Source organism: Phacochoerus africanus, chromosome 12 (assembly GCF_016906955.1).
Source record: "Phacochoerus africanus isolate WHEZ1 chromosome 12, ROS_Pafr_v1, whole genome shotgun sequence".
NCBI lineage: Eukaryota > Metazoa > Chordata > Mammalia > Artiodactyla > Suidae > Phacochoerus > Phacochoerus africanus.
The window spans coordinates 26,549,538-26,577,390 of record NC_062555.1 but is presented as its reverse complement, the minus strand read 5'-3'; the positions used below and the strand labels follow the sequence as shown (position 1 = coordinate 26,577,390).

The following is a 27,853-nucleotide window of genomic DNA, read 5'->3' as shown; positions in this document are numbered from 1 at the left end:
TTGTGTGTGTTAAGATACAAAACGAAGTTTAGAAAGTTTTACGTACACAAAGTCAGTGGTTATCTCGGGGGGATGGGAACGTGGAGAATAAAGTTAAGGATCAACACCAACTGAGAAAACAAGTGACATTTTATATTAAAAAAAAAAACAACACTGAGATTACTAAGTCAAACAGAGAGAAAAGCTATAACCATGTATGCTAGTAAAATGCAACAATCCACAATCAGATTAATTCTATCTGATGAAGGACCAACTAGGAAAGCTCTCACAGGTCACATCCTCTCAAGTTATTACGTTATTCCCTCCCAATGCAACTAGGTACTTGGTCAGGTCTCAAATATCATCTTTCAAAGACATACAGGAGCATAACCAGGATATGAAGACCCTCTACTCATGTGAAACTGCCTGATCAAAGTTTCTACTCTGGACATGGGTAAAACTTTCTGTGATGGCCATTATGCGAAGACTACTGTGAGATCTACGCGTTTGGCAGGATGACTTTCAGCCTTTAGAGGAGCACCAAGAGGATCTGGAAAACCAGACCCAGGATGACTTCTATCTCGACTAGGCAAACCGATGGCACCTCTAGCAAAGGGCAGGATTGTTCAAGGCTTATCCGATGAAGCCCCAAGGGCGTAGCTACCAATTCTATCATGGTGAGTTACTACTTACTCACCACCCAAGAGAATTCTGTGCTTCTGAATCTGTCTTACCAGATTCACTGGGTCAGCTGATTAAAAAAACAAAACAAAACAAAACTGTCTTGATAATGTCAACTGATGGCAAGTCTGTTTATATATGAAGTTGAAGTTCATCAGCATAATAAATGCAAGATCACACTGACAAATGTTCCTTCCTCACTCGTCAAAGAAATCTGAATCTGCAGGAGGCAGAGGTAACAGGGTTCTATAGGTCTCTGGTCTTGCATTAGTTTTCTCAAACGGTGAAAGGACGGGATATTCATTCTTCCAAGATAAATGCTTGAGTCTCAGGGGCGAGATTTTGGAACTGAAATTGTCTGTTTCTATTGTCTGTTTCTTTATCTGCCTTCAGCAGGTATTTGCCCAATAAGGACTTGCCCTCTTTCTTTCCAACTGTAAGTAATTAAATAACTCCTATACCCAAAGGTTGAAGCAAGTTTAATTTATATTAGTTGCCTCTCTGGTAAGGATTATTTATAGTTGCATTTGTATGTGTCATCGTGATAGACAGCTGTCTTGTAAGTTTCCATTTGTGTATTTGCATTTCTTTTTAAAATTAAGACTGCTTTTCTTGGTTAATTAATTTGCAAAGACATCTTTCGTTGGTGGTTAGCTGTTCGTGCTAGTGATGGGAAGTCCCTAAACAGAAGTCGGAGAGCTGATTAGCAGTGAGTCATACTATCACAGGACTTTAAACAAAAATCAACTTGATAGCTTTCTGTGATAGTAAAAAACCTTCCTTTTATGAGGTGTTTTTATAATTTAGAAAGCAATCTCAAAACCGTCTCATCTTACAGATGAGGAAACTGAGTCTAAGAGAAGTTAAGTAACATGAGAGTTTAAGTGGTCGATACTGAATTCACATTGGAGAGCAGGGTTCATAATGCCAGGGAATCCACAAATATCTTGATTAGAAAATCTGCAAAGATTATAATGGAATACAAGTTGCATATGCATCAACATATTCACGGGAGAAGATCCAGGGTTTTCATCTGATTGTCCAAAGGAGTTCTATGATACAAAAATCTTTTAAGGGTCACTAAAGGAAAACACATGGATTTCTGCATCAGACAAACTTAGTTCTATTTAATAATAATGCTCCTTATCCTCTCTAAATGTCAAAATTAGCTCCTAGAATCCTAACACTTAACCCTGTTTTTAAAAGCCCCTTAAAATAACTCCATATAGCAGAGATTACTGCTTGTGCTCTAGCATCTGTTTGAGAGACTTGAATAAATAAAGACAATGGCCAGACCATACATAAAAATAGAACTCTGAACCACAATCCTCAGCAAGCTGACCAGAAAGGCAACCTTTCATCTTCAACAAACAGGCTAGGGGGCCAGCCTGCTCTGTCAGGCCTGCAGGAAGCCAGCCTGCTACCTCTAGAGATAAGCTGAACAGCCACCTCTACAACAACTAGCCTTAAATGGCCAGGACTTGAGTAAGAACTGACAGCTTCCCCAACTGTTGTCCCAACTCCCAACTTAGAAAGCCAAGTGGGCACCCTAGCCATCCTGTGAGATGCCCCATTTCTAGCAAGCTCACCAATAGCTGCTTTTAGCCAGTGGCCTCTAATCAGGGCGCACTGGAAGCCTCCCCTTTTTATCCACTACAAGGGTCTCCTTCTCCTCTGCCTGCCTGAGAACCTCTGCCAACACACTGGTGACACTGGCTGACTCCCTGGAGCAAGCTGCTCAGGATTAATGGCCCTTGCTTTTCTCATTTCCTTGATCTTCATTTATATCCACACCCTTCAACTCGGCTTCCAGAGTGACACAAGTTTAGCTGGCACAGGGACAGCCTAATGAAGACTATATATGCCCACCTCCCTTGCAGCTAGACACATTCCTAAGACTAGATGCTGGCCAAGGGGATGAAGCTGCAAACATGCTACGGCAGCATCTAGGGTGTGCCTTAGATCAGCCAGCAGGTGCCCTTTCTCCTTTCATGCCCACAGCTTGCTCAGCTGAAAATAGGTTTGGTCTCTGAGCATCTGAGATCAGAACTGCTTCATTAGCCCCAGAATTTTATGTAACAGAGAAATATCTGTAAAACCAATAATATAGGGATAGCTTCCATCTACACAGCCTTACATATATGTGGGGCATTCTTCTAAATTCTTAGTAAATATTAACTAATAATTTTAAACAACCCTGATGAAGTAGGTTCTATCACTACTTTGTTTTGGAGACAATGCAGCAGGTGGAAGAAGTAAGTTAAGACCAAGGATAAGCAGTTTTCAGACTACTGTTATTTGAGGGTTTCTACACTTGTAGCTAAACCTAAACCCAATTCATATGCCTTTAGAAGAGGAAGTTAAACAACTTTTACGTGGTTGAATCAGGGCTTGATGCGCAGTCTAAATGCAAGGCCCACTTAACTTCTCCGATGCCTCCCTCTTAGGAACAGGGACGACGAGGTCAGGCTGCTCAAGAATATCCCTCCACCCCCTTGGCCTGATGTCTAGAGATGCAGGATCAAGGGAGATCTATCTGCTCAGGGGAATCAAGCTGCAAAACTGTGACGTCGGCTTACGGAAGATAAGTCCGAGGTCCATTACCAAATTGGTACTGGAGAGTTCACACACCCAAGTCGACCTGGTGTCAACTTCACCAAGAAAAACCAGCTTCATAATCATAACCATCATGACTGCCTACCCTCTATTACTTATCGACCGTATGTTAAAGCACTGCGTTAAGGTAAATTGCTGATACGACTGTATGTTTAACATGAACCTCAATTAGAAGAAAAAATAAATCTTTAGTTTAAAAAAAAAAAAAAACCTTACCTTAATCATTCTGGATAGATCACCAGCATCTGCTAATTCCAAAACTATGTTTAGTTCATTATCTTCAATGAACGATGCATAATATTTAATTACATTTGGATGGTTGAGTTGCTGAGGAAAAAAAAACAAAACAGGCATCAAAAAGTTTTCTTACTGTAAATTCCTAAAAGCCACTTAAGAGTTTCATAACTTAAAAATAAACTTAGTTATTACTGCATTTCGTTTTCAAGTTGCAGAAATCCTAATGTGACTATATTTTTCTTCCACCTATGAATTTTGAAACAAGTACTGTAACTATTGAAAGTAAAACTAGACAATTTTATTTCAGTATTCTATGAGAAATAATGGCGTAAACTACGCAGTTAAAATTTTTTTAAGTATTGCTATGTCTGATAAATATATAAGTATATGCATATTTATGAATGATGAATTAAATCAACAATTGTTAAAAACTACACCCTTCAAAATGGTAACTGTCATTTAAGGGCACTCCACGGTAAAAAAAAAAATATCCCTTTTAATCTTATCTTGAAGTTAAGTCTGTTACAAGCATAATTCCAGCCAATGGTAAAAATCTGGCATCTACTGTACTGTATCTAAATATTGCTTCTATATCAAACAATATAAATATTCTGAACTATCTATGGGGTTGATTCCTAAAATCATCTTAAGAAAAATTTCACCTTGTAGAAATATGTGCATCAGTCTATGTATATTTACAACCCTTTTATTTGATCTTTTCATTTAATCCTGAAGCAAGTGAACAGGTAAGACAAACAGTTCCTCAAAGACACTTATTCAAGAATTAGCCCAGAGAGCATACACATGATTTTCTTCTTCTATTTACAGGTTTTCCTCCCACATTTTCTAGGTGATATATTATTTCTGTAACAAAGGTTTACTAAAGCAGTCACTTCATGTCCCAGGAAACAGCTACAACTAAAAGAACAGTGGAAAAGCACTGTTCATCTTGATCTTACTCTTATCTTTTTGAATAAATCTGATTCACTTCAGGCACAAACAAAGGTGGATGGCATAAAAAAAAAAAAAAAAAGACCAAGTCTTATCTAAAAGTTAAATACAAAAAATAAAAAATAAAAATTAAATACAGGGAGTTCCCTGGTGGCCCAGTGGGTAAGAATCTGGTGTTGTCACTGCTGTGACACAGATTCAACCCCTGGCCTAGAAATTTCCACATGCCGTGGGTGCTGTTAAAAAAAAATTTAAAAATAAAAGTTAAAAATATAACATAAGCCATAGTTTTTCTCAAAGGAAATTTCACTATAATAAATGCAGTGCAAAGATAACTGAAAGTTCAGTCATATTCTTTGAGTGGATGAGAAACTGAAAAGCTAATTCTGACACACTCTTTACATCACTCTTTCTAAATATGGAAAAAAGATACAGAAACATTAGTTTAAAATGTGAGCCATTTGGATCAATCCACCTTCTAAATATATCACATCTTGTGATAATGTTAATATGCATTTATATTACTTAACGTTTAGAATAATGTCTAACTGGGATGGTCAAGAAAATATTTCTTCCATGTTTCGTGTCTACTTTATTTATTTCCCAGTTTGAAATGGGGGTGGGGGGAGCCAATCCTACCAAATGTTCCAATTAAATTATTTTACAATGAATCCAAAAGGTAACTGCATTCTTCAATATACGGATTTCAAATCTATATAATGACATTTGAAATCAGTATGCCAAAAGTTAGGTCTCAAAAATCGTTTTGCTTATAAGTGTGATATGTTAATAAAGTACTTTTACCCGCATATTGTTATGTTCAAAAGAGTCAACAGTTTATTTGTTAGTTACCTTAAGAAGATCGATCTCTTTGATACAATCGGCACGTGCTTTGGCGTCCATTAAATCAAATATCTAAAAACAGAATCCAGAATTACTTAACAAAATACTCGTGTATGGTTCAAGATATCATGTAAGTCCATTCTAGTCCTTCACACATAATTATACACACAGTAAGAAGTATTCTTTCCAATTAGCTTTTAGAGGCTGTGGGGATCTATAGATACTTTATCTCATGTTACCACCAGAGGCTATATTTTTCCTTCCAAAGGCAGTTAGTTTTAAAAATGGGAAAAGAGAACAGCAGATATTTCAAGCCTTAAGTTCAAATGGAACAGAATGGAAGCTGTGATACTGTGATGTATTAACATAATAATAAAGATACTGAACAACATGTGCTAAATATAGTGCATGAACTACCTCATTTAATTCTCACTTAATCCTTAGGAGAGTAAGAATATTAGTATTCCCACTTTACAGATGAAGAAAAGGTTTAGTAAGCTAAAAGTTCACACAGCTAATTAAAGGAACAGCCAGAATTCATTCGACAAATTATCCAACTCTAACCTAAGCTCTAAACCATGAATCTGTATGGTCGAATCATGTCTAAAAGGTCTAATGCACGCATTCTTTTTTCTTTTTAGTGCCGCACCCTGACATATGGAAGTTCCCAGGCTAGGGGTCGAATCGAAGCTGTAGCTGCCAGCCTACACCACAGCCACGTAGATCTGAGCCGCGTCTGGATCCTTAACTCACTGAACAGGGCCAGGGATCGAACCTGCAACCTCATGGTTCCTAGTTGGATTCATTTCCGCTGCGCCACTACGGGAACTCCTAACGTTTGCATTCTTAGCAGGGCTGATGTCATTCCAAGGAGGTGAAAAATGGAGGAAACGGTGACAAAATCCTACTCTTTTTAAGCCCAGATCTACATATAATACATAAACTGAAAACTATTATCTATGGAATTAAAATTTCATGGGGTGGAGTAATTAGGAAATAAAGGATCCTTAGAGGGGTGGTAATAAAGAAAAGGTCAAGATACATTGATCTAATGTAAAAAAAGCCCCCAAAACTAACTAGTACAATCAAAGGGCTCTTTAGTGTGTCTCTGAAAACAAAGAAGTCTCTCAATGTTCCAAATTTGTGAGAAATTAACAATAAATACAAAGGCAGGAGTTCCCGGTCGAGATGCAGAGGAAACGAATCAACTAGGAATCATGAGGTTGTGAGTTCGATCCCTGGCCCCACTCAGTGGGTTAAGGATCCGGCGTGGCCGTGAGCTGTGGTGTAGGTCACAGATGCGGCTTGGATCCGATTCGACCCCTATCCCGGGAACCTCCACATGCCACGGGTGTGGCCCTAAAAAGACAAAAATAAATAAATAAATAAATACAAAGGCAATATGCTATTTATTGCAGGAAATATCCCCACAGGTCAATACTCCAAATATAAATGGGGGTAACATGTTCGTGTTCTTGCTTTTCCATCATTCACAAAACTGTGCTGAATGCCAGCTTAATAGGATTATTGACACAAATAAGGCAACCAGCTCACAGAGTCTGACGGAGACCTCAGACAGGACCCCACAACATTGCACACGATCCAGCAAGTGCCATGGGACAAAGTGATGTGAGCACCTCGAGGGGTTTCCAGCACTTGATTTACATGCGCAGGAAGGTACAATACACCTCAGACAGATTTCTTACGGAACCAAGTGGAAAACTTATTACTTTTTTTTTTTTTTGGTCTTTTTGCCATTTCTTGGGCTGCTCCCGTGGCATATGGAGGTTCCCAGGCTAGGGGTCTAATCAGAGCTGTAGCCGCCAGCCTACACCACAGCCACAACAACACGGGATCCGAGCTGCGCCTGCAACCTATATACCACAGCTCACAGCAATGCCAGATCCTTAACCCGCTGAGCAGGGCCAGGGATCGAACCTGCAACCTCATGGTTCCTAGTCGGATTCGTTAACCACCGAGCCACGACGGGAACTCCAGAAAGTCATTACTTAAAGGAGCAAACTTCACATTAAGTGATCTCACATAGGAAAGCACAAACCATCCAAAAATACCACAAAAAATGGTGTTGCTACTATACTTCAATTTAACAACAATAACCAACAGTAACATAAACAGGAAATTTTAAACTTGATATTAGTTACCGGTATGAAATGCACATGCACGCATACACGCACAGACCACTTGTGCTTAAAAATCAACATAAGAGAAATGACTCGTTCTTGCAAATGGTGACTGTGGATGCCATCCTAGGGAACCGCTACTCCCAGGGGATCTGAGATAACTCAAAATGTGGGAAAGTACAAAATTTTAAATGTCTTGGGCCTTTAAGGAATTCCTCAAGACTTTTTTTTTTTAAGGAAATAGAGAAAGGATCATACTGGTCCTAGAGATTAAAACGAAAAAAAAAAAAATTTCACAAACTTGGAGATGTATAAAAATCTCTCAGTAATCAACATCTCTATGATGGGGGAAAAAAATTAAAGCACAAAGGACTTTGAGTGAGATGAGAATAAGATGTATATGAGAGAGCTTTAGGAAACCTAGACAAAATAGCAAGACAAGTATGCCACATACAAATCAATCGCGAATCTTAATTCAACTTACAATTAAACTAATTGAGAATTACAAATTCACAATGTTCAGTATCAAATGTGACTTCTTGAGCTTTGAGGAAAGAAGCAATGCTTGTGCATTTAAGACAAAACTAAATTCTGAAGCAAATACACTTAACTGGAAATGCATAAGTATCTTACCTTACCTTTCCTCTTAGCCACCATGTTAATAAGGCAAAAATAAAAACGGAATCTTTAGATTAAATCATTTCCAGACATAGATTGAAAGCAGTCTGATCCTATGAGCAAGAAAAAGCAACACAAATGAAAAAAAAAAAAAAAAAACCTGGGTTTTCTAAAAACATTTTTCATAAATTATTTACAGCTTGTATTTAGAAGGCATCTTTCTAGCTCTACCATAGTTGGAGGATTTGTTTGTTTGTTTTTTGCTTTTTAGGGCCACACCTGCAGCATATGGAAGTTCCTAGGCTAGGAGTCGAATAGGAGCTACAGCCACCAGCCTACACCGGTCACAGCTCATGGCAACACTGGATCCTTAACTCACTGAGCGAAGCCAGGGATGGAACCCACATCCTCATGGATACTGGTTGGGTTCTTAACCCACTGAGCCAAAACAGGAACTCTAAAAGTTTGAGTTTTTAAACTTACTTTATACTTGGTAAGAGCAAAGTTTTAGCAGTGTTTAGGCAAGTATTGTCTGATACATTCTTGGTATTCTCAAACTGAAAGGATTGACTCTAGAGAGCTTTAAGAGGGGGAAAGAGGCCTTCAAGCAACTTAACAGAAATATCCTCGAAAAGGCATCTATCCATTTTTTAGAAGAAAAAAATACTTAAAATGTAGCCCAAAAAGTACTTAAAAATATCTATGAGAGTTTGACAAACCTGGTAAATAAATCTTACGTAAATGGACATCTTAACCAAACATCTCCCAGGCCTCGCCAGCTCCACGCCGCCTGCATAAAGCAATGAGCAGCTGGTCTGAAGCTGGCCTGTTTTCCGCGGCACCTCAGTCCAGCTCTCACCCTGGACAGCCCCCATTCGCCTCGATGTTCTTGCCCCTCAGCCCAGGGCCCTCAGGTCCCAGGCCCCGTGGCTCCTGCTGGGGGCGGGGGGGGGGGGGGGGGAGGGCCTGTCCTCCACTATCACAAGTAATATTTTTCCCATCAGCCTGCAAACTTCTGGCTCTCACTCTTGCTGAATGGTAGTCAGAGGCTCTACTTGAAGGGATGGGAGGTGGATGAGGCAGTCAGAAAATCCAGAGCAGAAGGGCTGTGTCTCTCCAGACGGAAGACACAAGCATGCAACAAAATGATCCTCAAGTAATTAAAGGCTCTGCCACCAGCCCCTCCCTGCCTCCACACACAGGCACTGCCAGGGGCGAGGGGTCGGGGTGGGAGGGGGCAAAATGGAGGCCAGGTGAGTGCAGGTGCTCAGCACTGGTGCCAGGAACCTCGCCCCCTCCAGTTCCCCAGCCGGTAATCCAGGTAATCCAGCTTCTGTCAGCCTTCCTCTCCTAATGCACCGACCTGGCTGAGCTGCAAATCAAAAGACAGGCTCAGTTTCTTTCTCGTGGCTTCCTCGAGGGGCTGGCAAATGATGGTATGGAACTAGATACCTGTTTATGTCGCTAATTAATCCAAGATTATTTAAACCTTTGTTTTCAAGGGGATGACTCTGAACTCAACAGGCCAGCATACAGTGATCTAACGCTCAGAGCATCAGTAAGCTCTGTCTCTTTACAATTTAAAAGTCTCTAAAAAATACCACAGGGGGTGTTCCTGCTGTGGTGCGGTGGGTTAAGGATCTGACTGCAGGGGCTCAGTTGCTGTAGAGGCACAGGTTCAATCACTGGCCCTCCACAGCGGGTTAAGGATCTGCAACCTACCGCTGTGGCGTAGGTTGCAGCTATGGCTCAGATGTGATCCCTGGCCCGTGTACTTCCATATGCCAAGAGTGTGGCCATTAAATTAAACCAAATTAAATTAAATTAAATTAAATGTACCATAGGAAAGTCATCTTTTCTCTGTATTTCATGAGAGCTTGAGGTTCAGCAAGCTTAGTCGGGGCATCTAGAGGTTAAGAAGCCACCTTGGAGGGGTCAGGGAGAAGCAGTACAACAGGACTAAACATCCACAATCATGGCTGTGAGACACCCCCAAGGAGGGGAAAAGAAACACTATTAAGGGTACCACAGGGGGGACGGCCAGAGAGACAGAAGAACCAAGCCGGAGTGACCACACAAGACAGGAGAGGCGAGTTTTAGAAGTTGTGGGTGTTGAAGCCGCAGCTTCCTCCGTGATGTCTGGAAGGACGTCAGTGAAGACACCGCAGGAGATAAGCAAAAATGGGGCAGCTGGTGGAGAGTCTCCAAGGAGACAGAAGAGAAAGACATCATCCAGAGCACAGCAGCTGAGGGACGATGATGAGGGTGGCAGAGGAGATGACACCGCCACACAGGAGACGGTGCTTTCCACGGACCACAGACGCACACAGGTGTGGCTGAAGCTCCTGCTGACCACACGACAGTCATCAACCTGCTGATCTGGGTCTTCTTACTCTGTGGTTAAAATACATTCAGGTGGGAAGTGCAAGAGGCTGCATTTCCACAGAAAAGCAAAACTCCAAGACACAGCCTGAACTCGTGTGTGCCATGGGCCAGGGAATGACGACATGTGAAGAGAGAAATGAAGAGCTACACGGTGGAGATAAAACCAGGACTGGATGCCGTGGGAAGCGGCCCCAGAAAAGGCAAAAAGACAAAAAAAAAAAAAAAACCAGGACTGGGCGTTGACAAGACGGGGAGACTGAAGGGGAAACACCCACGGTGCTCAAGCAGCTGATGAGCCCCAAGGAAGGTGAGAAAACAACTGAAATCAGACCTTCAATGAGAGGCCTAGAGACTGCGGGGCTGTGTGCCATGATGGAAAGAGGGGAGGCGAGGCCAGCGAGAATCGCAGGTGGAGAGGGGGTTTCGAGGGTGGCCGCAGAACAAGCGCCTGCAGGGTGAGCCGGGACGGTGGCTGAGCTGACCCAGGGCCCGGAGGCGGGCATGTTCAGACACCACGCCTGCTCTCAGCAGGGTCCACGTGGGGGCAGGGAAGGAAGAGGAAAATGAGAGAGCACGGGGCTGCGACAATATGTGAGGGGGGAAAACAAGTGCTGCAGACTGGCAGGCAAGGGACAAAGGCGGAACAAGTATTTAAGTGGACGTACGGGCTGCACGGAGGGAAGAGATGATGCTGGGGGCGGGGAGGAAGCCCGTGGAGAGATGCACCTGATGGCGGGGAGGGCGGCGGAAGCACAGGGATGTCTAGAGGTACAACGCACACGGGGAACAGCTACTAAAGAACTGCCACCTCATGGAAAGAGGCCACTTGAACCGCCTGGTAAAGCCTTGTAGAACCTGCCCCTCACACCTTATTTGCTTTCATACATTCTGTTAGTGCTGATGTGTAGAAAATTTTAAAAAGCCTGTATTTTGTAATTTTTTAAATTAATTCAATGTGATTTTTTTTCTACTGTACAGCATGGTGACCCAGTTACACATACATGTATATATTCTTTCTTCTCACATTATCATGCTCCATCATAAGTGACAAGATATAGTTCCCAGTGCTACACAGCAGGATCTCATTGCTCATACATTCCAAAGGCAATAGTCTGCATTTATTAACCCCAAGCACCCCATCCATCCCAAGCACCCCATCCATCCCAATCCCTCCCCCTCCCCATTAGCCACCACGAGTCTATTCTCCAAGTCCATGATATTCTTTTCTGTGGAAAGGTTCCTTTGTGCCTTATATTAGATTCCAGATATAAGTGACGTCACATGGTATTTGTCTGTCTCTTTCTGACTTACTTCACTCAGGATGAGAGTCTCTAGTACCATCCATGTTGCTGCAAAGGGCATTATTTTGTTCTTTTTTATGGCTGAGTAGTATTGTGTACATATACCACATCTTCTTAATGCATTCATCTGTCAATGGACATTTGGGTTGTTTCCATGTCTTGGCTATTGTGAATAGTGCTGCAATGAACATGCAGGTGCATGTGTCTTTTTCAAGGAAAGTTTTCTCCAGATATATGCCCAAGAGTGGGACTGCTGGGTCATATGGTATTCTATGTATAGATTTCTAAGGTACCTCCATACTGTTCTCCACAGTGGTTGTACCAGCTTACATTCCCACCAACAGTGCAGGAGGGATCCCTTTTCTCCACAACCCCTCTGGCAGTTGTTATTTGTGGACTTATGAATGATGGCCATTCTAACTGGTGTGAGGTGGTATCTCGTGGCAGTTTTGATTTGCATTTCTCTAATAATCAGTGATGTTGAAACATTTTTTCATGTGCTTATTGGCCATCTGTACATCTTCCTTGGAAAAATGTCTATTCAGGTCTTTTGCCCACTTTTCCATTGGGTTGTTGCCTTTTATTTTTTTTTGCTGTTGAGTTGTACAAGTTGCTTGTATATTCTAGAGATTAAGCCCTTGTCTGTTGCATCATTTGAAACTATCTTCTCCCATTCTGTAAGTTGTCTTTTTGTTTTCTTTTGGGTTTCCTTTGCTGTGCAAAAGCTTGTTAGTTTGATTAGGTCCCATTGGTTTCGTTTTGCTCTTATTTCTGTTGCTCTGGGAGACTGACCTGAGAAAATATTCATAAGGTTGATGTCAGAGAATGTTTTGCCTATGTTCTCTTCTAGGAGTTTGATGGTGTCCTGTCTTACATTTAAGTCTTTAAGCCATTTTGAGTTTATTTTCATGCATGGTGTGACAGTGTGTTCTAGTTTCACTGATTTGCATGCAGCTGTCCAGGTTTCCCAGCAATACTTGCTGAAAAGACTGTCTTTTTCTCATTTTATGTTCTTGCCTCCTTTGTCAAAGATTAATTGCCCGTAGGTGTCAGGGTTTATTTCTGGGTTCTCTATTCTGTTCCACTGGTCTGTCTGTCTATTTTGGTACCAATACCACACTGTCTTGACCGACAGTGGCATTGTAATATTGCCTGAAGTCTGGGAGAGAGGTATGCCTCCTGCTTGGTTTTTGTTCCTCAGAATTGCTTTGGCAATTCTGGGTCTTTTGTAGTTCCATATAAATTTTTGGATTGTTCTAGTTCTGTGAAAAATGTCATGAGTAATTTGATAAGGATTGCACTGAATCTGTAGATTGCTTTGGGTAGTATGGCCATTTTTACAACATTAATTTTTCCAACCCAGGAGCATGGAATATTTTTCCATTTCTTTACATCTTCTCTAATTTCCTTGATTAATGTTTTATAGTTCTTGGCATATAAGTCCTTTACCTCCTTGGTCAGGTGTATTCCCAGGTATTTGATTTTTTGGGGTGCAATTTTAAAAGGTATTGTATTTTTGTATTCCTTTTCTAATATTTCATTGTTAGTATACAGAAATGCGACTGATTTCTGAATGTTAATCTTATATCCTGCTACTCTGCTAAATTTGTTAATCAGTTCAAGTAGTTTTTGGGTTGAGTCCTTAGGGTTTTCTATACATAGTATCATGTCATCTGCATACAGTGACAGTTTTACCTCCTCTCTTCCTATTTGGATGCCTTTAACTTCTTTTGTTTGTCTGACTGCTGTGGCTAGGACTTCCACTACTATGTTGAATAGCCATACTTGAATACTGTAAACAATTACATGCGAACAAATTTGACAATCTAGAAGAAACAGACAACTTTCTAGAGACTTAAAGCCTGCCAAAACTGAATCAAGAAGAAATACATCAACTGAACAGACCAATCACTAGAAACAAAATTGAGTATGTCATAAAAACAGTCCCTACTAATAAAAGTCCAGGACCAGATGGCTTCACAGGAGAATTCTACCAAACATTCAAAGAGAAACTTATACCCATTCTCCTTAAACTCTTTCAAAAGGTTGAAGAAGAAGGAACACTCCCAAAGACATTCTATGATGCCACTACCACCCTAATTCCAAAATCAGACAAAGATACCACCAAAAAAGAAAACTATCAGCCAATATCTTTGATGAATGTAGACGCAAAAATTCTCAACAAAATTTTAGCCACCCGAATCTAACAACATATCAAAAAGACCGTATACTGTGACCAGGTGGGATTCATCCCAGGTTCACAAGGATGGTTCAACATATGCAAATCAATCAATGCAAATCAATCAATGTCATACACCACATTAACAAAAGAAAAGTCAAAAACCACGTGATCCTCTCAATAGATGCAGAAAAAGCATTTGACAAAGTCCAACATCCATATATGATAAAAACTCTCACCAAAGTGGGTATAGAGGGAACATTCCTTAACATAATTAAAGCCATTTATGACAAACCCACAGCAAATATAATACTCAATGGAGAAACACTGAAAGCCTTCCCACTAAAACCTGGAACAAGACAGGGATGCCCACTCTCACTATTTTGTAATTGTTGTTCATACTGCCAATAATACGACTTATTTAACAGATGAACATTTTTCAGTTAATAACGTAAGACCATTTACAGAGGCCACACAGGGATCTGTTTGCAGGAGGGTCGCTCTAAGTCCATCCTATTGTTCAGGCCCCTTCCACCTGCTGTGCCTCGTCCTGCTGAGGACTGACAGCTTATCCTCCACCTCCGCCTGAATGTCACTGTCTCACAGAACCCTTGGCCGAACACTTTATCCAGAGAGGCCTCACTTTCCGCACCTGGTTTGTCTCTGATACCACGCTACGGCCGTTTCCTCCTTGGCTATAATCATTCAGTATATTGTGGGTCTGCTCGACGAAAATGTCAGACTCCACTGCTGTATCCCCAATGCTGAGAGCACCGTGTCTGCCACACAGGAGATTTTCTATCCAGATTAAATGAGCAGAAGAAGAGTCTCCAACAGCATCAATCAAAGTTATGTCAATTATACTTACTCACTGGGCTTGGCCACTGGAAGAGTTTATCATTTAAAAATTTTAGGATAAACTAATATAATCAAAACTTGCTTTCGTCGCAGTGATAACCAGAAAGTATAAGATGCTTAAAAAAAAAAAAGCAAAACATTAAAAAAAAAAAAAGGACAAAGGACAACCAAATTATGTCACTGATGTCTACTGTATCAGTTAAGTATTTTAATGTTTAATCTAGTTATGGCATATACCTTAATTCACTGTAACCCCCAAATTTTGCTAAATAGAATGTCCTAGTCTCTAAACATTTGGTGTTTTATATGCCTCAAAATGCCTAAAATAAAATTGAAAGTACAACTGAGTACAATTTAAGAGCTTTAATTTTTAAGATAAAAGCCTATGCCTCTTTGACAAGTAAACTAGCATCAATTACTAAATTATTCTCCAATTAAAAATATTAACATATAGATTAATTCTTTCATAAGCTTCCTAATTTTCATTTGCTCAAATAACTTTCAGAAATTGCAAGGTAATCTATAGGGATTAAATAATGAAGTAGAAAAAAGCTGCGGGATGAATTCAGTAATCAGAGCAACCTGAAAAAGAGACAATATACAGCTACAAAGGGGTACAAATATATCCAAGTCACAGTACGCATTACGGAAGAAGTCAGTGTTGTCCACAAATTTCTAACTGCATGCAAATCCTAATTTTTAATCACAGGCAAACATGCAGAATCTAGACTCCAAAGTGAACACATGTAAAAAAGCAAGTTAGACTCATACATTTTTAAAAAATTAGACTTTAAAAAGTGGTTTTTCTTGATAAATGCTTTAAAGAAACGATCGCATATAAATAAATATGAGTAAAACACTATCAGAAAATATGTGTCTTTTCAGAAAGGTTTTTTGAGAGCATCTGGATCAAAAGAGTGAATCTGAACAAAGACTGTGTATCACCACTATTTACATCAGCTTCTAAGGACCAAAAGTGCTTTCCACTCTAATAAGTATCACTGACTGACAATGGCTATCTCACAGCTAAACAGCTGTACGTGGACATGTGACTTAAGAGAGGGGAAAAGAAATTAAGCATTAATGAACTGAGGTTCAGAATACTTCAGCTCCTATTTGAACGTCAGGGTGACAAAGATCAAAGAACTGAGACACAAAACCCAAAAATCCATACTACTATGACAACACGTCTTAAGGCTGATAAAATAAAAATCAACTCCAATAAAATAGCTCTAATCAAATGGGCCAAGAATAATAAAACAGAGATTACACGTGCCACATCAAAACAATCCTCCCACACAATGAACTGTGGTTCTGAAACCAGCCCACGTCCCTTGAAGACTCCCACCCGACCCCAACCCCGGGCTCCTCAAGGCTCATCCTGCCGTGGTCCCACACTCATCATTCTAGAGGGGCCTTGGCTGCACTCCCACCAGAATCCAGGAGTCCATTATTTTGTTTATTGTGATACCGTGATACCCTCAAAGCCTTCCGTACGAACCACTGAACATTAGATGATCAATGATGCTGAGGAATGACCTGAATGAGCAGCAAGAAGGGAAGCAAAGCTTACGCACGGAATTTCCGAAACGTTCCATCACTTAAGAATCATCTTAATTTTGGCAAATGAATCATGACGGGCTGTGGGCGAATCTTGCAAAGATGGGGTTCATGGTGCCATACGCTGTGGGCGCTCAATCCCTTTGCAATTTCCAAGAAGGAACATGCAGTCAGTACACACTTGCCTTTCCACACACGGGTAACAGGCAAACTTCCAGGAAAGTCACCCGAGCTGACTGCAAGTTGGCCATGGAAAAGTGACACGTGACATGTGGAACAAAGTAAAGAAGTGCCAGAACGAAGCTGAGGAACCTGGCTGCTGGTTCTGAAGGGTCTCACGAAAGATTGGTGAGCAGAGAATGGAATTATAAATGCAACATTTCCACACATGAACCCGACCAAGTTACCCAGAAAGGATTCTACGAGAGCTGGGAACAGGGACAAAGCCCTTTAGACAAGTAAAGTCACTAAGCTGCGTGGGGAAATCCAGCATATGATTCTTTTCAAATTTTTTAAAGAGGGCTTAGGAGCCTTCAGAAAGGAAAAGAGTCTGATTAACAATATTTTAAAACATCTGCATACTCAGCTGCTGAGATGCTTTTCCAAAAGGAAGGACCCTGGTCCCTCTGGTTTAGCACAAGTGTAATACGTCACAGAAATCAATAACACGTCTGAAATGCAGAATGTCTTTCTCTTCACAAAGGCTTAAGATGCTGTTCCCTAATTAAATAACCAAGACTATCTTTACAACAACCTTTCTCGCTTGTAGCAGGAGTTTGGTTTAGACTAGAAGGCATCCTGACAGTAGCACCAGAAAGCACGGAGGAGAGGCAGGACCCCAAGTGGCACCTGTGAACTCAGCACAGCGGAGCCCGCTGTCCGAGCTTTAGGGTCGGGTGAAAAGGGGCAGCTGGACCAGGGCACCCTCGCAACACTGCACGGGGACACCACTGGGCAGAGGAAGTGACCATCACATTTCCCAGTGCCAGAGAAGAAAAATGCAGGCCAGAAGCGACCACGTGGATGCTACAGGAGGAGGCCTGGATGTGCTTCTGCCCTCCCTCGCTCCCCTCCTTTCCTTCCTAAGGTTCTTCCCAAGTATTTCTAGAGACAGGCTTCGGTGGTTTAAAAGGCAGTCCTTAGAGAGAGAGAGCTGTCCCGTCCACACTCGGACAGCGGGGATGGGGCAGGGAGAGCTGGGGAGGGGCAGGGACCTCCGGCCGCCTGTGGGGTTCTCGCTCCGTCCATCATCCCCGCTCCAACCTGTGGCGGAGCAGAGGCTGTCTTCTCTCTAGTCCACCTGTACGTTCAGCTTGTGCTTTTATTTTGAAAATAACCGATTTTTGAAGATTATTGTCCTCCTAGAGAACCCACAGCAAATCCTACTTCCCTCCTATTCAAATTCCCGTTCCTGGTTTCCAGGCTCTCTGACATCTGACACCTCTATTCCATTAAATCAGGAATCGCTGCCACAGGGGCTAAGGTTTAATGGCTCTGGATTGACTCTTTTTCCCCCCGGAGGGCGGGAATAAAGTCACTAGTTTCTCCCCGCCACCCCAGTGCCCAGAGATACACAGCAGAAATGCAATACATTTTAAAAATGCATCAGAGAGTTCTTTTGTAAGGGAAGCATCATTCCAAAAGTCACCTGTGTCATAAGCACTCATATCTGCACTGGAGATGGTATCTTCTTGCTATAAGCGGCATATTAAACACGAGAAGACAGCTACTTTCTCGCACTGCTGAGAAGCTCCACGAGTACACGTGTGGGAAATAACTTGGTATAACCTGCAGCGCTAACCACACACGCCCCTGTGGCCCATCACTTCGATTCCCAGGCACACACGAAAGGGAGATTCTTGCATGTGTGCACCAGGAAACACTTATGTGAACATCACAGAAGCGCTGTCCGTGAGAGCAAACAACTGCAAACACCTAAACAACAAGCAGCCTGTAACAAGAACTGAATACGGTGCATATACAACACATAATACCAGACATATACATGCATATACACATACTGAAAACTATATATAAAGAATAAAGCACAGCCACATGCACCAACATATGTCAACACGTATGTTAAGTTCAAAAAAAAGCAAAAGCAAATGACAGATGTATGTGGAAATATATAGATGTGGAGAAAACTCTCAAGAAAAGCAAAGGGATGATAAGCCCAAAATTCAGGACATGGTTTACCTCCGAGGGCAAACATGCATCAAATTATTTTTGATGGTTTTTCATTAAGCTGAGGGGTGGATATGAGGGCTATCTCTACTATGCTTTCTTTCTAACTTATATGCTCCAATAAAAGCTTTCATAAATATTTACTATTTCCTTAAAAATGTAAGTGAAGACTACTCATCTCTGCCATGGCTGTTGCAAGTACACTGGTCCTTTACAATGCTTAAGAAAAAAAAAAAATATATATCAGGGAATTCCCACTGTGGTGCAGTGGAAGAAATCCGATTAGGATCCATGAGGACGTGGGTTCGGTCCCTGGCCTCACTCAGTGGGTTAAGGATGTGGCATTGTCAAGAGCTGTGGTGTAGGTCACAGACGTGGCTCAGATCCTGCATTGCTGTGGCTGCGGTGTAGGCCGGCAGCTACAGGTCTGATTGGACCCCTAGCCTGGGAACCTCCGTATAACGCAGGTGCAGCCTTAAAAAGCAAAATAAATAAATAAATAAATAAATAAATAATTTTTTTTAAAATCAGAGGACACCGAGTTTCCTGAGGTTTCATAGGTCTCCACAGAGAGAAGATACCAGGGCTGCAGAGTAAAACAGGAAATCCACTGGCAGGTGTGAACAAGCACGACCTTCCCTGAAAAGGGGAAGTAAAACTGTACGATATCAAGCACACTGAGGCAGGGAGGCGAGAGCTTTCCAGGCCAGAGGGGGCGGGTGGACCCCTTAGGGCAGTGACAGGTACAGGGCTCTGGCTCAGCGGGTTGAGGACACGGGGCTGGGGCAGGCGTTGGACAGAAGAGCAGGAACAGAGGCAGGAGCCTGAGGCCCACCAAAAAGGCTCAGCCCCGCTGGGCTGAGCTGGAACCAAACCCACACAACACCGAGAGTCTAAACAGGATGTCGAGACCCTCTAAGGTTACCTATTTCCTCTTGCAATTTTGAGGAAGGAAAGGGCACTTCAGTGTTCTTTCATGCAATGCCAAGCCCTCCCCGTGTGTGTTGACCGCCGTGTGTGCGTTAACATCAGGCAATACATTTGCTAAGCCTGGCTTCCTACGGAGATGCCCGCGGCTGAGGAACTGCAGCTGCGGACACAACATCCACTCACAGGTCCAGACAGGAGCCACGGTGACAACGCACATCTGCCCGTTAAAATCCAGAGCTGTTAACACTTTGCTAAGATCATTCCACTCATTACTGAGTCGGGGTGAGTAAAGCCAGCTCGATTTTAAAAGTAACGTGAAAACTAAGAATGGATTTCCATCGTGGACTACACTCAAGTCAAGCTTTGAAAGTACCATTTTGTATTCTCTCCCATCATTCTCCACCTCAGACTGTCATCACCCAATCATTCAGGACACACTTCTCTATTTATCACGCAGAGGATAATTTCACATCCATTTATATAATGAAAGTCGTCTTACCTGCACTTTTTTTAAAGCTACTGGTACTCCATCCAAGAGACAGGCTGCTCTATAAACTTCACTAAATTGCCCGCGACCAATTTTCTTTTCTATTCGAAAGTTGGCTAGCGTATTATAGCCCATATCCGGTCGTAAGGCCTTCTGTAATTAGAAGTCAGAAAGAGTTTTCAGTCACACAATACACACACAATCATGGATTGTTTTCACATAAGTGGGTGATTCTTATGGTAAACTTGCAAACATCCATTCATCCAACCAGTATTTACTGAACTATTCAAGCCTCCATAGATGCATTTAGTCCAACCTGCCAATTACTGCATGAAAAAAACTCCTAAACTTCCTGACCATTCTTGAACTTCGACAAAGAACAGTTCCAGTGGCACGGAGTTTACCGCATCATTCTTTTTTTTTTTTTTTTTTTTTAGCATTTAATTTTTCTATAGCAGTTTTAGGTGCCCAGCAAAATTAAGGGGAAGGTACAGAGATACAGAGACGCCCGCCCCCAGCCCCGGCTTCCACAGCTGCCCTGCTTTCCCATGATCAACACGTGCCTCCAGAGTGGGACCCTGGTTACAAGTCATGGACCTACACTGACACGTCATTGCCACCCCAAGCCTGAAGTTTACACTGGGGTCACTCTTGGTGCTATATGCTCCATGGGTTTGGACAGATGTGTAACGACATGCACCCACAAATACAGTAGCATACAGTGTGTTTCCACCACCCGAAACCACCGAACCCTGTGTGGAACCAAGCAGCTAATGACTAGGACAATAGAGTTGTTTTACAGGCACTGTAATTGCCACCAGAGTTAAAAGCTGGCTTCAGGAGGACCAGACTGCAACCATGACATACGCTGCTCCATCCTGAGCAGCACTGAGTCTAAGGCCAGCACAATTCCAAGAACTGGCCTCCAGAGCAGGGGATTACCGTTACTGCTCATGATAATCTGTATCTTTGTGGACACCATGAAGAATAATTGTAGTTTGCTCTGCCCACATGTGTAAGCGGGCAAGTACATTTGTCAGCAAGGAGATGCTGCAGACCCAATTCAATCAAGGACGTCCCCTCTGAGAATAGGGCGCCTGATGTCAGCAGGAAGAAGTTACAGAACATAGACCTTTGCCCCAGATCCCACAGAAATGGAATGATGTTCTGACAGGTGGGGACTTTGTAGGCAGCTCTTTGCAGGGCACTGCCCTCAGCAGGAAGCTGCTTTGCTTGTGGCTTCGGCAAAGGTAGATTGGAACACTAACTTTTCAACCAGGCACCCCCACGCTTCACGCATCTCTGGCCCAAGCATACCTTTCAAATATTTTAATTGAGAGACAAGCCTGCACGTGGTGGGGCACGGCGACCACTCTGACCCCCGTCTCAAGTCTCAGGGACGGACTGAGATCACTTCCCCGTGTCCCTTTAAAACTCTCATGGCCAAGCAGGATCTTCAGAGGCCATTTTTCGGGGACACTGAGTCCACTATTTCCCCAGATTGCCGGCACTCTGATTAAAGATGACTTTCCTTTCTGCCTAACATGTTATCATTCCCCAGCGTGGGCTCTGCCTTCTCATCCCCCCTCCCCTCAACCCGGGGCACCAACCCACTGATCTTTTTATTGTCTCCATGGTTTTGCTTTTCCCAGAATGTCATATAGTTAGAATCATACAGGAGTTCCCGTTGAGGCTCAGTGGTTAACAAATCCGACTAGGAACCATGAGGTCATGGGTTTGATCCCCAGCCTTGCTCAGTGGGTTAAGGATCCGGCGTTGCCGTGAGCTGTGGTGTAGGTCACAGACGTGCCTCGGGTCCCAAGTTGCTGGGGCTCTGGCGTTGGCCGGCGGCTACAGCTCTGATTTGACCCCTAGCCTGGCAGCCTCCATATGCCACGGGAGCAGCCCCAGAACAGGCAAAAAACAAAAAACAAAAAACAAACAAACAAACAAAAAAAAAGAATTGTACAGTAGATAGCCTTTCAAATGGGCTTCTTTCACTTAGTATGTAATTACGTTGTTAAACCATATTTTATTTTTGTTCCTGGAGATAGTAGTTTCTTTCTTTAAAGCAACACTTTTTAGTATTTTCTATGATGTACCAGGCACTGTACTAGCTGCTAGAAAGACAGAGATGAATCAGAACTGCTTTGGCTGTGAGCGAGCTTACCCAGGTACATGGAAGAGGCTTGCGACTGTGCTGAGAGAGAAGTAATTACGGGGGCTGGGAGGGAGCAGTATGGCCATTCCCATTGTGAGGCAAAACCCAGCTCCTTATACGTGTTATCCACTGCCCTCGTTCTTCTGTTCACTGTTTGGACTCACTCATTCACTTGAGCGGTCAGAGGATAAACATCAACTCAACATCCACACTGGTCCGAGCCTGTCTGCTGCTGGGGTTACTATGTACAACCAAGGAATACTGCCTTTTAAGCTCCTCAAAACACTCATAACCTGTCTACAGCATCTTTACCTATAAAAATACAACAAACGACTTTAGCGATCTTATGCTCTTATAGCTTCTCTTTTTTGGCCAAACACACATGGGCATTTTCAAGATTCCTGGATTATTGATCATTACATTCTCCTCGGTCTTTTACGACTCGGCTCACATCCTTCCGGACCTTCTCTACTCTGAGCCAACTTGGAGTAAACCTGACATTCGTGGGGGGCCTGACTGTGTGCCCCCTAATAAGACTGAGCATTAAATACCTGTTAATGTGACCAAAGAGCACACTGGTTCCTCATCACACTAAATTCAACTTAAACTCCTAGTCCCTCGAACCTTAGTTAAGGCTGGTGAACCCAAGACCGATGTAGAAAGCTTTTTTGACATCTGGGTATTATATTGACCCCAAATACATGTTACCTTGTTGATTGCACTACATCTATCCCACTGGAAAAACTAAAATTCTGCAAAAATTTCATTGTCATTCAAATGCAGTGTTTCTCAAAAAGAGGGAAAAAAAAAAGGAGTAATAACTTGTTACTGTGCATATTCTTTCTTCTGCAAGGCCAAAAACATTGTCAAGAAAAAGATTACTCTTCCTTTAAGATCTGCAAAACAACCAGAATTCAACACATTTCACAAATTCACTTTATAAATACACACCCCAAGTACCTGTTAGAATAGAATAATTGTATAATTGTTAATAATAAGGTTGCATCTTGGTACCCACCACTTAACAGGTCCTATATACTTGGACTTTCTACATTAGATGGTCCTATATACTACCTAATGCAACTCTCATGACAATCCTGCATGTGGAGGTTCTCGAACCCAGTCTCTTGTCAGCTGATCCCCCAGCCCTGACGCCCAAGGACAGCCTTTGCTCCTCTGCCATGGTTACGGACAAGGTCGCCTTTAATATGCAACACACCATGGGACCCTACAGATGATCCACAGGTTATTTTCAATTTCGGGTCTTTTGATGAAAACAAAACAAAACCGAGGCAAGGAACAATGTCAAAAATGAAACTAAAAAGAAAAATAAAACTGTAAAATAAAGGGAGATGACTTTGCCATGCTGTTCATGTACAAGTTTTCTTCCTTTAGTTTCTGAGATCAACTCATAGCTAAGTGTCACTATGACACCTATGTAACAAAGGAAACTTAGAAAGTCTCACTTCTCAGACACATGCAATGGATATTAGCAACGTTTTTAGTTTTCCTAAATGTATATGAACGTTTCATTTAAAAAGGAGAGAGATCTGGGGAGTTCCCACTGTGGCTCAGTGGTAACGAATCTGACGAGCAACCATGAAGTTGCAGGTTCGACCCCTGGCCTTGCTCAGTGGGTTAAGGATCTGGCTTTGCTGTGGCTGTGGTGTAGGCCAGCAGCTACAGCTCTGATTGGACCCATAGCCTAGGAATATTTTTTATTTTTTTATTTTCATTTTTTAAGTTTTTACTTATTTTTATTTTTTAATATTTATTTATTTATTTTTGTCTCTTTAAGGCCACACCCATGGCGTATGAAGGTTCCCAGGCTAGAGGTCGAATCAGAGCTATAGCCACTGGCCTACGCCACAGCTACAGCAATGTTAGATCTGAGCCGTGTCTGTGACCTACACCACAGTTCATGGCAACGCCAGAACCTTAACTCACTGAGCGAGGTCGGGGATCAAACCTGCGTCCTCATGGATGCTAGTCAGATTCCTTTCCGCTGAGCCACGATGGGAACTCCAAGATTTTTTAAATTGTCCATGCTTTTGTAAGGAATCCTTTTGCAAGTGTTCTAATTTACACACTAGGGTAGTCTGCAACATCAAAGAAAAAGATGTGCCTCCTCTCTCCCAAAAACGTACAGGCCACTCCTTCTCAGGATGAAAACTTGTCCATCGCAACAGGGAGACGCAGCTCCATCATTAGGAAGGCTATCACACAACCCACATCCTCACACCTGACCGGGAATTCCATCTTCTGTCTGCACAATCACTGACAAACATTAGCGTCAGCTGCTAAGGCGGTGTGACAACCGCATGCTGAGAGCAAAGTCTCACTAATGTGTCTTGGCATGCGGGTTTGTAATCACACATTTACATATGCAATGACCTACATCTGCATGTCAGATCACACACGGTCTTGGTTTATTAAGACTGGGCACCTCCCTGTGCTTGGCGGCCAGAGTGGCGAGAGAGGGCCAGAGGGCGGTGTTTTTTGGCAGTTGAGGGATGAACTGCCACCAAGGATTAGGTTGATATGGCCTGAGCATTAGACACTTCATTAGACGTAATCTGTTTAACAGTGGGCAGTGTATGTAAACTTCACAGCCCATTTGCGGCACCTCTTCCCCCCGTGGCCTTTCTTCAAAGGGCAGTGTGGGTGAGTGACAGCTTGTCTCATCTGCTCCCATGTCCTGTCACCCAGGGTAGACGTGCAGAGCTGACATGAGAAGGAGCATAGCTGCACATCTCTGGCTACCCATGCGTCTCTGTGCCACACCGCGACTGGTATAAAAATAAGCCTGTGTGGGCTCAGGTCTCCTTTAAGAGATGGGCCGACAGGTATGACACAGACTTCAGGAACGATTCTGATACTGTGTTCAAACGCCACGCTTCATTTTGATGAGTTATGTCCCACTGGAGGCAGCAAGGCATCAGGTGCTTAAGAGAAAAAAGATACCATCAAAGCAGTGGCCGCTCACATACAAAACTATTTTTAGGAAAGAGAAGTATTCTCTTTTTTTAGAAGATGTCCAATTCCCCATATTTTGTAACTTAGCATTTGAGTTATACTAGGAATAAAATAACTCAGCAAAATAATAAGATTCCAATCAATATAAATTATTTTTTGTCTTTTTTGTTGTTGTTGTTATTTCTTGGGCCGCTCCCGCAGCATATGAAGGTTCCCAGGCTAGGGGTTGAATTGGAGTTGCAGCCACCAGCCTACGCCAGAGCCACAGCATTGCTGGATCCGAGCCACGTCTGCAACCTACACCACAGCTCACGGCAACGCCGGATCATTAACCCACTGAGCAAGGGCAGGGACCGAACCCGCAACCTCATTGTTCCTGGTCGGATTCGTTAACCACTGCGCCACAACGGGAACTCCCAATCAGTACAAATTATAAGCCAAGGAAAGTCACTAAAATTGCCCTTCCCTGTTCTCATTTTGGTGGATAAACGGGGTCTCAGTCCCTGCGTCCCTTAATGACCAGGCTACTTTTCTGAGCTGCACAAAATGGCTTTTGGATTTGGCGTGACTCATTTAAAGGATTTCTGCGAAAATAGAAAACTACCGTGTCTTCCATAACATATGGATGCCTCACTTACCACAGGGGGCTCTTACAGCCACCTTCGCACCTGCCCTGGGCCTCCCCACCAGCCACGCCGTTTGTCCCCAAGTGTACCAGGCACTGTGGCCCTCGGTGCAGGGCATCTGCTCAATGCAGGCCTTCTGAGCGTCTGTGCTCCCCACCCCTGGCCAGCCTCAGCCCTGGCCTGCCACCCTTCTAAGGACCGGCCCTCAGCTCACTTGGGCAGCTGTGCGGGCTCCTGTCTCTGGGTCGCAGTCTCTCTACAGAGAGCTGCACAAACGCGGCCACTGAGTAACGTTCTGCGTCTCTCTGGATCTGAATTATCTGTTTACACATATGTATTTCTTCCTCCACACACAGAGTTTCTCAAAGGCAGGAACCAAGTTTTCCCTTTTGTATCCAGATGCCATGAAGGCAGCCTGACATGAAACGGACAGTAAATATTTACTAAATAAGTGAATGCAACTAATGCTCTGAGTGCATCCTGAGTGACCGGAACCACGGAGAGGATCCCCGGCCTGTGGTGGGAAACCCCAGACCTCAGAAGCCTCCGCCTCTAACAGCTTCCCGATGGGTGAAACAGAATTCCCTTTATTCCCCGCCCCCCCCCCCCCCCCGGAAAGGAGACTTCTTCAGGACTGATTCACTGTCCCTGAAACAGGAGGCCCTGAATGCTGAGCTCTAAGGCCTGACCTTAGAATCCACTGAGTTCCCCTAAGCCCAACAGAAAAGGCACAGGTTCTGGAGTCAGTCAGCAAGGCCCGGGCGCACCCCCCAGTTCTGATGCTCAGTATCTTTCCCAGCTGGGCAAGCTCCCCAAAGAACCTAGGGCAGAGCCAAGCTCCCCATCATCCAGGACGCCCCTCCCCTAGGAGAGCCACCAGCCCTGCCCCTGACAGGGCTCTGGAGTGTGTGGACCTTCTCCAGGTCCTTGAGTTTTCAGGCCTGAGATTCTTTACTCTCTACCGCAATTTTCCTTTGGGGTCCTTCTCTCTCTGGGCCGAAGCCAGGGTCTGGCTGCATGGCCCGCTGGAGCTCCCACAGGCCTGCGGCACCCTCGCCAGGATCCCTGAGTACCACCCAGCCCTGGGCTCTACCCCAGTCACCATGTGGACTGTCTTCCCGACTCCTGGAGATGCCCGGCCCCCTGGGAGCAGGGCTCCTTGGTGACAAGCACTGTTTCTTACTACAAGGATTCGGCCCAAAGGCCTCCAAGCTATTGTCGGGGAGCATCTATTATATTAACCTGTGTTTGGAGGCAGTTCAGCTATCCGGTTGGAACATGCTTTAACTAAAATTTAAAGTTGCAGGCAAACTAAAGGGAATAACTGCTTGAGAGCCCATGAACCCTGCGAGTCTGAAACTGCAAGCTCGTCGTGACCAAAGACACATCCAGGGCATGACGAATGCTAAACACGGTACCTTCTAAAATACCTCAAGAAAGACTACATACCCGTCCAAGAATTTTTGAACAGATTCATTTTTGGAATATGTCTCAAAATATAACAAATTCACACGAGTAACATAACTGTAATCCTACATAGGTTGTTTTTAATGTTACTGTTTTACCGTTTGTTTTTATTGTGATTTTATTTCTTAATTACTATCGATAAGACACAACTCAAATAAAGAGCATGATTAAAACTGATGTTGGGAGTTTCTGTCGTGGCTCAGTGGTTAACAAATCCGACTAGGAACCATGAGGTTGCGGGTTCGATCCCTGGCCTCAATCAGTGGGTTAAGGATTTGACACTACCGTGAGCTGTGGTGTAGGTTGCAGATGTGGCTCAGATCCCGCGTTCCTGCGGCTCTGGTGTAGGCGGGTGGCTACAGCTCCGATTAGATCCCTAGCCTGGGAACCTCCATATGCCGCGGGTACAGCCTTAGAAAAGACAAAAAAAAAAAAAAAACCTGATGTTGAACTGAACTTATTTACAAAACAGAAACAGACTCACTAACAGAAAACAAACTTAGGGTTACCAAAGAGGAAAGGGGTGGAGGGGGACCAATTAGGAGTTTGGGATTAACACATACACATGGCTGTACATGAAAGAGGTAACTAACAAGGACCTACTGCATAGCACAGGGGACTAGAGTCAATGTTTTATAATGACCTAAAAGGGAGAAGAACCTAAGGGTGG

At 43.2% G+C, this 27,853-nt stretch overlaps 1 protein-coding gene across 2 annotated transcripts in view; it reads right to left on the bottom strand.

Annotated features, from left to right (window-relative positions):
• The window catches only part of NEK7 (NIMA related kinase 7), a 157,729-nt gene that overhangs the window by 59,314 nt on the left and 70,562 nt on the right, over nt 1–27,853 (bottom strand). Inside the window, exons 3-5 of one of the 2 annotated variants that reach the window (XM_047755524.1) lie at nt 19,966–20,106; nt 5,317–5,379; nt 3,493–3,603 (exon numbers count right to left, since the gene is read on the bottom strand). In XM_047755524.1, coding sequence (XP_047611480.1) covers nt 3,493–3,603; nt 5,317–5,379; nt 19,966–20,106 — 315 coding nt within the window. The remainder of the gene's footprint in view (nt 1–3,492; nt 3,604–5,316; nt 5,380–19,965; nt 20,107–27,853) is intronic. The other variant, XM_047755525.1, reaches the window with a different exon arrangement.